This window comes from Cupressus sempervirens, chromosome 11 (genome assembly GCF_028749045.1).
Source record: "Cupressus sempervirens isolate cs-2001-9-10 chromosome 11, ASM2874904v1, whole genome shotgun sequence".
Taxonomy (NCBI): Eukaryota; Viridiplantae; Streptophyta; class Pinopsida; order Cupressales; family Cupressaceae; genus Cupressus; species Cupressus sempervirens.
The window spans coordinates 316,825,752-316,838,284 of record NC_143128.1 but is presented as its reverse complement, the minus strand read 5'-3'; the positions used below and the strand labels follow the sequence as shown (position 1 = coordinate 316,838,284).

Below are 12,533 nucleotides of genomic sequence, written 5' to 3'. Positions count from 1 at the left end.
ATATTGTAAATAGTTGATTTAGTTAGGGAGTTTCTATTGTTGTTTTGGGTTTAGTTAGTTTCTCTTAGAAACTTCTTCGTTGTAATTTCTTTAAACTGAGCTTACACTCCTTTAGCTAGTCAAGTAATTACCAATTCTTTATTTCAAACAATTTTTTGATTGGCTGAGCACAACTAATGAGGGTAATGTTATGTTCTTTCATATCACATCCACCAAAGTTCAAATTCTTTAAAGTACAATATATAAAAGATGAGACCAAGATCATGTCCCTAATTGACTTTGATATATTGGATATTCCTCAATCATTGGCTTTTAGAAAAATATCAATATAGATTCATGGTCCAATATAAAATTGGAAATTAAACCAAAGTCAAAAAAACTAGAGAGATGACAAGAAGATGCTGGATTGATGAGAGGAAGAGTGACCACTTCAGGATTCAAATCGGACCTGCCTTGAGCTTACATACAGCTACTAGTGTAAGGTTCGCTATTAAACATAATATTAAGTCTCTGAACTAGTAGCATTTTAAAACATACTACTACTATAAGGTTTATTTCGAATTCTATTTTTAAATTCAAGAACTCAAAACCATCAAATTGAGTTCAATGCCAAAATGTGTACTTTTACTAGGACATTTCTTCCTGGCTCAACAACATTAGCTGGCGATGTAAGGAACCATTTAATTATGCTCTGTAATTGTCTTATTTGTTAATTTACACCAAACAGCACCAGGTTTGCAGACCACACTAAGCTGAAAGCAGCTCGTAGCCTCACATAAGATTTACCGAGCAATAAGGAATTTATAATATTTTAAGTGCCTGCAGGTTCCCCTAGAAGTATTTAAGATGGAAACATTCCCAAGGGTCACGAAATGTGTCCTAATTACTCTGATGCATATTAATACAGAGTTCCATTACATATTAAACAGAGCAGGTCCATACAACGAAACATTTTTTAGCATACCAAGTAAATTAGTACTCAGGTAACATGTTCGTCAGCTCAAAATGATACATTAATTCCTAAAGATACCATGATTTGGGAGATAAATTCAGGATGTCCAGGCCAAGCTGCTGCTGTCACTAGGTACCCATCTGTGAAGCATTTAGTTATTGGTTCTGGCTCCAACCATTCAGCACCAGCAAGCAATACATTAAGTTTCACTGCCGGATATGCTGTACACTTTTTTCCCTGTAAAACAACATTTCAATAAATTAATGCACTTTATAAGCACATGTTCTCCTGACATTGAACAATGGCACAAGTTGAGTTGCCATTGTTGGCAAGAAGAAGTTGGGCTACCTTGAGTATGTTTGCTGCTGCCAATATTTGTTGCCCATGACAAATTGAGGCAATTGTTTTTTCCTTTTCTGCAAATAGCTTTACAATGGATAAAACCTTGTCATTGAGTGAAAGATATTCAGGAGCTCGACCTCCAGGAATTACCAAAGCATCGAAGTCTTCAACTTTGACATCCTCAAAATTGGCATTAAGAGTGAAGTTATGGCCTGGCTTTTCACTATATGTTTGGTCACCTTCAAAATCATGGATGGCAGTTGGGCATGTGTCTCCAGCTTTCTTTCCAGGGCAAACAGTCTTGACATTGCAACTGAGAGATTGCAGAGCCTGGAATGGAACCATTATTTCATAATCTTCCATGTAGTCCTACCAAGATAAGAAAACAGGATTATATAAATGTCAAAGCGAGACGAATGGACAAGAAATTCATTTTATAGGAAAATATGCTGCACTTGTTTTTAACAAAAGCTATACAAAATGCCCACCAGAGGTAGCAAAAGAAAACCAAAACCTAAAAGGAACCACCAAAGTTTCAAGTCTCGCAAAGACCAAAAAAAATTGTAGCTTCCATGCTAAGGGACTGATACCAAGAATTAAGGTTAATGCTTACCCCACAGAGAAAAAGAATGTGTTTCCCTGAGCCAGTGACCTTGCCTCCTAGTGCCTTGATAAAAAGACTTATAAACTCAGGGTGTCCTGGCCAAGCTGCACCAGTGATCAAATTACCATCAATGAAGCAGGCCGATATTGGCTCTGGTTCTTTCCACACTCCCCCTGCAGCAACAACAGCAGGTTTTACAGCAGGATATGCAGTACACATTTTCTCTTTTAACACACCTGCTGCAGCGAGAATCAACTGCCCATGACAGATAGAAGCAATGGGTTTGTTCAAATCAGAAAACTGCTTGACCAGTCTAAGAACAGAATCATTCAGAGCTAGGTATTCAGGTGCCCGTCCTCCAGGAACTAACAACCCATCATACTCCCTTGCATCAATGTGATCAAATGTTGCTGTCAATTCAAAATTGTGACCTCGTAGCTCTGAATAAGTCTGCAAATGCACAAATAATCAGAGCCTAATCTAGATCAGCTATTCAAATTTATCACTTACTTGTGTCGAGCAGATATCAAATTCTAAATCTTAACAGGCAGCTTGAACACTATCCAATATCCTTGTACATGACTTTCAGCTTAGATGTCTTATCATTGCAATGCACACAAAACTTCTCATTTTGTGAACTTACAGTTCTATGCATCTCCCAAGTTTCTACAAACAATGTAAAATACAAAATCATCTTACTGATTACTGTCGTAGAGATGAGCAAGGTAATCCGTTCCATGATTGAAGAAGGTTCAAAGAGAGTGTAACTAATTATTGAGCAAGAGCTACATGTTGAATGTCCATTAGACAATGTCAAAAGAATACATAAAGGTTGTTAGTTTAGCCAGAATTTTACAGAGGCTTTTGTAAGGTGCAACAGGAAATTGATGTCTAATATAAGTTATATAACTTCACCAAGGAGAAAATTTTCTTGCATAGGAAGGAGGCAATATGAATTTCAAATAAGAGTATCAAGCAAAACCAATCACAGTTATATCATTGAACCAATTCAGGGAACTAACATGCACTTACCGAAAATAATAGTGTGGAAGAGAGAAAGGCATCACCAACATAGATTTCAAATCATATTATGACAGAAAGTAATCGGATCAGAGACTAGTGCACCTAGAACAGATCATCTCCACATACAAATACATAAAGTTGACACACCAAGTAGGAAGCATGATCATTCACCCACTAATTATAATTGTGATCATAAAGGCATTATTTACTATAAAAAAAAAATTCTGTCAGGTTAAAAGATCACCAGAATATTATTTTTGATAAGATTTGCCAAAAAGGCAGTGCAGAGGTATTTCTGTACAACATATATCTTCAAAACTGTACATATCTGACATAAAATTGATTTCAATGTGATCTGCCTCTTTCCTCTGCTTCTAAGGAACATTTGGAATTGATACGAAATGAAGAAAGACATATTTTTGTTGAGTAACTGGGATCGCTTCTGCAAATGTAATAACATTGCCATCGTATTGATGTGTTCGAAATGCAGATTTGAGTCTCCGTGGTTTAATCATCAATAAATTAATTATAATATATTAACAAAACTAATATGTATAACAATATATATATATATATATATATATATATATATATATATATATTATAAAACATGAATAATTATACATAAGAAATGATGATTTACCAGTAACAATAATGTATCTCAGATCGAATCAATCCGATAGAGGCTACAACCTTAACACTCCCTTTTAGCTAGGAAGGATTTCTAGAACACATTATGCTCTCAAGCATATCGAGAGATATCATCTCAATATGATATTCCTGGAATGACATATTTAGGGATATAACATATATCCATCAAATCAGATGTAATTCAACTAATGTTATTTCATCAACACTCTCTCTTAGTGAGGGAGGATTTAAACAACAAAACCATCTCAGAAAATGGTGTTCTGATTCTAACAATATTATCAATCTCACATCCTTGTGATATAAGCACTAGCATCAACACCAAGATGCCTATCAACAATTATATTTATGGTGCTTAGCTTCTGGATTAGATTGTGTTGAGAATCTTGAGATTTTTGTCATCAACGTTTTGAATCACACTACGTGATCCATCATCAATATGAGAGAGCAAGAGATCACGTAGTGTGATTCAAAACGTTGATGACAAAAATCTCAACACAATTTAATCCAGAAGCTAAGCACCATAACTATCATGGATTGTGGAAATCTGATCTCCTTAACAATCATATTATTACATATCCAAGAAGGATATGAGTTATATGATCTCCAACACACTACATGACAACAACTAAATGTTGCCAATAAGATAACAATATGATCTTAGTGACATCAACTTAATATAGTCTCCATTAGGACAAGTATCATGACCACCGGCACACTCTGGGACATCAACTTAATGTGATCTCCAGCACATTCTGGGACAACAATTTAATGTAGTCTATCATGATAATAGAGCAAGAACACAAGAACTGCACATGTAGAGAAGAAATAGGCATGATCATAAAGTATCAAATAGCTTGTGATATTAGTATGTGTACGAAATCAAACATATGCATATATGTATGTATATGTATATGTATGTGTAAACCTATTCCATATACTAATATCAATTTTATCAGATTCAACTGAGGCTATTACTTTAACACTCCCTCTTAGTGAGGGAGGATATGATCAATTTCTTAATCTCATATTCGAGTTTGCATAAAATCCGCTTATACACAATTATATCCCTTTAAGAATATATATATATATACTCTATTTTCTAGCACATTCCGGAATACAAACATAGTTGATCAAATAGTCAGTTTTGATCTCATGATTTCTAGCTCAATCTAGGACTATCAGGATTTACTTATTGTCATGCCTACCAGCAAAGTCTAGGACAACAAGTTTAATGTAGTCTATCATGAAATGGATCAAGAATGCAACACAACAACCGTAGTATCATGATTTCCAGCTCATTCCAAGACAACAATTTAATGTAGTCAATCATGATACATTTTGTTAACATGAGTACTAGCACATTCCAGGACAACTTAATGAAGTCTATCATGATAACATGGTCAAGCTATTGCTAAGATCGTCACCTTACAATAGCAACCTCACACATTTATCAAATGAAAGATCGTCACCTTTCATGACATAAATTACGACACCATTATATAGTAACTCAAATGATATCCACCATAAATAAAGTCAGAGGATTGATCCACCATAGTTGCTCCTAGAGGGTGGAACAAGGGTTTTCACCTCAAACTTCTCTCTCATAGAGGAGAGTGCATTACAAAAAAAAATTCACTTTGAACTTCTCTCTTATAGAGAAGGGGTAATTAACAAAGGATTGCACCTTAAAATTCTCCCTCTAAACAACGATCCTAGGTAGTCAAGTCCTCTAGTAACTCAATTAGAAGCTCTCTTCGCCCAAGGATGCCTATCAAATTCCCTTTGAATCTGCTATCAATCTTCTGATTTTCTGGTGACAAATCATTACTTCCTCATCATGTATACAGGGGTAGGCCCATCAAAATCATGCAGTAACATGTATTTTTAGATTCCCTCTAAATATCAATCTTTTGAGCTCCTCATCCAATGCTTCGTTTGAGGAAACATTGGACTCCCTCTTGATATGGAAGGATACTCATAATCTTAGTCATCAAAGATATTCGCTTCATGAGCTTCAATTTATCAAGCTTGATCATTAGGTGACAAATGGATTCTAGATCAAAGTTTCTTTGGAGCTACTATCATAAGATTGAGTCGGACAATATTTGGTAGTATGTGTAAAGTACCAACCTTCTTTTCCTGCAAGAACATCCCTAGACATAAAGGAAAAGATCAAGGCAAGTAACTTTTATAGTATGTATAGAAATACAATTAATAGAAAGAATACATTGAGTAGATAAATGTAATACTCAAAGATAAGGAATACTTATCTATACATGAATGGAACATCTCCCCTCTAAAGATGGTTCAAGTGGGAATGGAACATTGTTTATCATTTCCCCCCCACAATGTGAAATTGCCACTATTCCATTGTTTATAGAATTTTCAATCACTTGTAGCAATTGAATCAGACATGTTGTTTTACTTATTCACCCACATTAGTTTTACTCAAGAGAATGGATGTTCACTTCATTCATATCTCATATTTATTCTCTATAAAAATAGCTCTAACCATAGAGGAAGAGGGATAGTTGGAATGTTGCACTTAGCCGTATAAGCTAGATGCTCCAAATATTAAAGCTCGATGATTAAGATTCCCAACACTTTCATAATATGTCCTTTGGATTTTACCCAAAGGTCTACATAAACCCAACAATAGGTAAGTATGAATCAATTTGCAACTGAGAAGTAACTCAGGCATAAAAAATTTCACTTGATAATCAAGCACTTACAAATTTTATGGCAAACGCCACTTTTTCTATATATTCTATCAATGTCATCTTTATTGAATAAGAGTTTCCAATCAGCCCACTTTCTTATATAGTTCTCGTGCTGTCATTTCTCCCAGCCATTATACTTGATGGATGTTTGTCATCCATCTCCTTTCATATCAAAATCTGTTGATTTTATATTTAATACTGTCTATATGATATTCTTCCATGACCATTGTCTAATGCGCTTGATTTTCCACTACCATTTTATTTGATCCTTCCATTCGTAAGGGAAAGAATGAGACTCGCTATTAATGAAGTTTGCAATAATAAAATTATGTCTTCTCCCACTTGGTGGTTATGAGTTTATAGTCCAATTGTGATATTTTGTTTGATGTTCGACACCCATGGGCCACAACATTTTAAAATGCATGAAGTAATCTATTCCTTCACAATCACCCGAACGAAAATTTTTGGTACCAAACAGTCCGGCCAAGAGGATTTAAATAAGCACTGGCAAATTTGAACTTGAAGAAAATGTAGAAAGATGTATCTCACAAAGGCCATGCAGGAAATTTCAGCATCCAAGTCTCCACAATGACTTTCCTCCTTAGGAGTGACTGTCGTCAAAATACCATTCTCCTATTGAAAACTTGAAATCTGTCTTGGTCTCTTCTCTTTCTACAAGAACGTCTACAACCATTGGAAGTTCCCAAACTTGTGAAGATATGCATTTCGATATTGAGTGAATTTGCAACTGCATTTTCTTTTATCTGAAAATTAAATAAAGCATAGTTTACAATGAATGATTTCACATCCCATGAGGGGCTGGCCACAATCCATTTATTCCTCTTGGTGAATTTGCAATTCTGTTATTCCTGAATCATTACACGCGGGTAGGGAACCTATGATTTTCTTCCATATTCAACAATTTCAACTGAGCATATTCCTTTTGGTAATCATTCTATACGTCCCCCAACATATTACTCATATTTCTCCAATGTATTCTATTCTATATATATGCTTTTAAAATTCTCCCTTATCATTTCCTTGTTTAGTTCATGTTCAATTTGATCTTTATATTCAACGTTGCCTTTGTAAAAAAAATGTCTTCCAATACTCAGTCATGAGAGATTATTTGGTGTGCTAATCATGATAGCCAAATTTATATATTTATGCATTGTTGTGTATATATTATCCCGTCTATCTTTTCTTCGCTGACTGGATCCAACTCCCGTGATTTGGGTTGCTTATGTTTTAATTGCTGTAAGTAATGTCTCGCTTTTCCGTTTCCATACTCCTCCCTTACCACGATCATTTAAAAATAAATTGAAGTAAATAGAGATGCCCGTCTATTTCACTGCACCATGCACATTATTGTTTTCTTGATTCTGAAAGGCGAAACTTAAAGACATCTGCTCCTCCTCACAAAGTAATAATCAATACATGTGCATTCGGAGATATGAATCAGATCAGAACATAGAGTTGTATGTTCCGAAGTAAGATTTGGTGTATCTTCATACTATAGAGTTAGTTTGCATGGTATTAATATTTGACTTAATGAAGGAAGATATTTAACCTGTTGGAAGAAAGATCGATCTTCAAAACTCCAAGCTTTAAAATCAATATTCAATCTTCTGGTATACACAAAGCTGACTAACTCCATGAAAACTGTCGGAGGATCTTAGCGTCATAGAATGAACGCAAGACAGCAAACCGTTGGAAAAGGATATGAGATTTAGAAATATATTATAAAAACCTAAGTTGTTGTTGTGATTTCAATTGTTCATTCATGATACCATGTTGAGTAACTAGGATCACTTCTGCAAATGTAATAACATTGCCATCATATTGTGTTCCAAATGCAGATCTAAATCTCATATATATATGAGAGGAGACATGTCTCTATGGTTTAATCATCAATTGATTAATAATAATATATTAACAAAAATAATAATATGTATAACAATATATATATATATAACATGAATAAGTATATATCGGGAAAGTAGGCATGAAAGATGATGAGGGTGATTACTCCCCCCTAGATCTTATTAAGAACTAGTATGGTGGCTCTCTATCCCCTGAGGATAAAGATAATCCTCCACCGTTTGTTGAAAAAATTTGCAAAGAAAGAAAAATTTCCTGGGAAAACATATCCTTAGACTCGATGAGGTTGGGGATTGCAAGAGAAACAATAAATTTAAAGGTCAGAGAAACAGATCTGGATAAGATGGATCTCCAGACTCTGACTAATCCTTCTCTGGTCATCCTTAGTGACAACAGCAAAGAGGAAGGCATGGACCTCCTAAATAATACTAGGAACAACTTGCTCGATAGCTTCATATCAATAAAATGGATGTTTCATCAGATTTTGGGTCTGAAGGGCAGGATGTCCATGGTCGAGGAGAAGGTTGGTGATAACAAGGTGCAGGATGGAGACAACAAGGACAATCTCCCCACTGGGTCCCTGATTGACTTGGCTACTTTCTACAGGCTGAAAGCCCAGGTTATAGAGTTGGAAAACAAAGTCAATGGTATTGAAAGTACCCTCCGAAGTATAGCTCAACAGAGCTATAACATCCTCGACACCTCCAACAAACACATCAAGATCCTGATTAATGAGCTGGAAGGAAGCCCAAGGGTGAAAGCCATTGTTGGAGTGACTAAGGGTGTTGGACCGACTACTAACAACAAGGAAGGAATGGGCAGGAGAACCAGAGCTACTACTAAGAAGATGACGGCTGAAGCTTCCTCAGAGATCAAACAAATCAAAGCTACTGCTGAGAAGATGGATGTGTTGCAGGATCAAGCAGCAGAAATGATTAAAAGAATGGGTTAATGCCCTGATGCCCTTTGGCTTTTTTGTGTTTTTTTGGTTTGTTGGCTTTTTGTGTTGTCTTTCGTTTGCGGGTCTTTCATTACTGGCTCTATTGTTTGTGGATTGTAGTTTCCTGGGCTGTAATGTTTAATCTTTAGATTTTTTTTGTACAGGGTTTCAAGGCCGCTTCAAAACCTGTTTTCTTAATCAAAAACATGAATAAGTATATATAAGAAATGATGATTAAATTAAATAAACACTTAGGACAGGCCCTAAGTTTACTAACATAACTAACTCATAAGATAAAATAAAGCCATACGGCCTTAGACATAGACCTACATCCCATCCAACAATCAAGATCCAAGATCGCGTAAGATAACTCCCACGGATTGAAGATCACAGAAACAATCTCTAACATATGCCCACAAAATAAAGAACATGTTACCAACAGACACCAAAAGAGTTCTAACTCGAACAAGATCCATCCAAACGTTATGCGAACATTGGTATAAGTCCATGGATGGGCCCCAAACATAACCCCAAGCTCACAGAGCATAGGGTCCTTAAAAACCAAGCTCGATGCTATCCAAACATTATGTGAACATTGGAATAAGTCCACAGATAGGCCCCAAACATAACCCCAAGCTTACAGAACATAGAGTCCTTAAAAACCAAGCTCGATGCTCCTACATCAACAAGGTGCAAGAAATCTCCCTCATATTCTAGAGTTGCAAAATCGCCAACCAAAAATCTACCTTTTCTCAACAAGAATGATGAAGATGTATTATAGGTGGGATGCAACATAAATGAAGCTTCCATAGTACTAGTGATAGCCAAAGGTAAATGATGTGACTTTGTGATAAATAATTAGTTGTTGACGTGAACATGGTATATAATCTAACTAGTGTCTTATTAGCTCTGTTGGCATAATTAAGGCATTTTAGCTTGGTGATTTATCACAACATTCTAATTAAACTTCATTTAAGCTTACTTAGGGAATTAATAAGACCAGTTAGAGCATTTCCAATTTGAGTGGACTTATCGTGATATTACTTTATCATGGACTTTTCCTCCTTTGGTGGGTGATCCACCTTTTATGATGTTATCACATTATCACCTATCTAACTTTCATGGAGTGATTTTTTTATGTTGGATTGTCATTTACTAATGTGACAACACTTGTCATTGTCTCATTCACTCATTCGTACTCATCTTGGCTATATAATCAAGGGGTCTCCTATCTAATGATAATCTAGTTGATTTGTATTGCACTCCTTATAGAAATATAGTTTATTCCCGTCATATTCATTCTCTCTTGTTATTGTGCTTTCCTTTTGACTTCTATATCTTAGGTGGCTATCTCCATATCCAAATGTTACAAGTCATTAGAGCTCGTTGAGTGCTATTAGAGAGCCTTTTGAGAGGATTTGGTGCATTTTGGGTTTGGTGTTTTCATGGCTTTGTGTTGCAAAACGAAATTGGAGCTTGTTCAGCCAGATCTGAGGACACCATTGGATTCAGAAAGTTGTTTCAAATCAAAATCGCCTTTTGCTTTGTCCAAATCAGACATCAAATCTATAGCTGGTTGAAGCTTGCATGTGGAGACAAGACCAAGAAGCAATCTGAAATAGCTGAGCATTTTGCGCAAAAATTGACCCCGCCATCGCGCTCAAAAAGCCCAAACCCCAAGCTTGATTGTCAATTTGTCCAAATCTAAGCAATTGACCTCAGGGCATCAGAAAACATTCTCCGAGATGGGGATATAGATGTAATTATCTTGCAGTTGAGTAAATATTTTTGAAATAAATAAAATTATTTTCTGCAAATTATTTAAATAAAATTATTATTAAAAAAAGAAGAAGTTTCATATATATTGCAGAGGATTTTGTTTTAAAAGTTGTGTTTTGAACCTTTTTTTTAAAAAGTTATATAAGGTACTTGACACCTACCTGTCTCGCTTATAAAAAATCTGCTGCTTTATTAGTCAAATTTGCAACACCATGTAGGTATTTTCTTTGTAAAAGGATGTGGGGTGAGGAGGCATCACCCCCACCCCCCACCTTTTAAGTTATTTTAAAATGTCATTTTTTTGGTTATAAATTCTGAAATTAGAAAGAAAAATCAGAAAAAGATGCAGAAGAATATTCTCTTCTGAGGTCATATCGACATCTGTAAACGTAAAAAAAATCGCTCCCCCTCTCATTTACCTTTTCAGTCTTGGAGGCGAATTTCAAATGGTGATCTTGGTCATAAGAGCTCCTTTATTCAAAGAAATACTTTTTTATGTGGGTTAACTCTTCGTGCACTACATATTGGTGGAATTAGATTCCGATTTTGATGCACATATGTTTCATTAAATTTGGTTTTTCATATGAGTAGCTCTCCAATTCTCTTTTCTGCAACTTTTGGGGCTCTGTTTAGGCTCTCATATAAAGTCCTTTTGAGGTGTCTTTTATTTTCTGAAGTGTATAATATTGTCTAATTGTGTAGTTTGCTATCAATTTGTATCCATTGTGGCAGGAAATATCACTTTCAAAACCTGATTATTTTTGGCCAATTTTGGCAATTGTATTGCTAGGATCTCAAGTTTGGTCTTTAGCATCGGTGATTTGAGTTTGTTATAGCCAGATTAAGGCAGTTGTATGTTGAAGTTTATAGCTGTGAGAAAGATCTTTATAACTAAATTTGCCTGAACGAGCTTCTCAGAAATCTATGTATGGATTCTATTGTCCTCTGTCTTGCTATGGAGTTGCACAGATGTTCTGAGCTTCTTGTTGATCCTCTTTGAGTAGAGGCTCCTCTTCTCTTCAGGTTCGTTTATTCTCAGGATGCAATGACTCATGTTTCCAAGTTGCAGCAGTTCATTTCCTCCGAATTCTTCCTATGTTTACTTGTGCAAAGTTCATTCTACTTTGTTGACTCTGTATATTTGTGCATCTTTATTCTTGCATTCTTGGCACCATTTGACTGTTGACTTGGACCCAGGCTTTCATCACCACTTCTTGGCAGTTTGTATCAGATGTTCATTGTCTTGACATCATGTGGATGCTGGATTAATGTTGATATTGTGTGAATGATTTATGAAGTCAACAATTTCTTCTCGTACACGTCATTTCATATATCACCGTCTTCCATTCTCCTCTGTGTGTGTTGCTTCATTTATTATATATGTTATTTGATTATTTAACTGTATTTTCTTGTATTGCCTCCGTGAAGTATCAACAATTACTCATCTTCTTGTATCGTGCGAAGAGACATTTTTTGGCAATATTGTATCTTCTGCTGCTTATTATTTCAGATTATAGTGGTGAAGAGAACCTTTAGTGCAGTGATATTGTTTTCTGGTCTGCAAGTTATATCAGTGATCTAGTTATTGATCATATAGAATTTTGTAAAAGACATCAGTACTTTTCAAGCTTATTAGTTGAT

At 35.4% G+C, this 12,533-nt stretch overlaps 1 protein-coding gene across 1 annotated transcript in view; it reads right to left on the bottom strand.

Moving 5' to 3' along the window:
- Positions 1 to 661: 661 nt before the first annotated feature.
- DJ1D (Class I glutamine amidotransferase-like superfamily protein) overlaps positions 662 to 12,533 on the bottom strand; it is a 50,070-nt gene continuing 38,198 nt past the window's right edge. The window contains exons 3-5 of the mRNA XM_089811138.1: positions 1,908 to 2,348; positions 1,301 to 1,663; positions 662 to 1,189 (exon numbers count right to left, since the gene is read on the bottom strand). Coding sequence (XP_089667264.1) covers positions 1,001 to 1,189; positions 1,301 to 1,663; positions 1,908 to 2,348 — 993 coding nt within the window. The 3' untranslated portion in view covers positions 662 to 1,000. The remainder of the gene's footprint in view (positions 1,190 to 1,300; positions 1,664 to 1,907; positions 2,349 to 12,533) is intronic.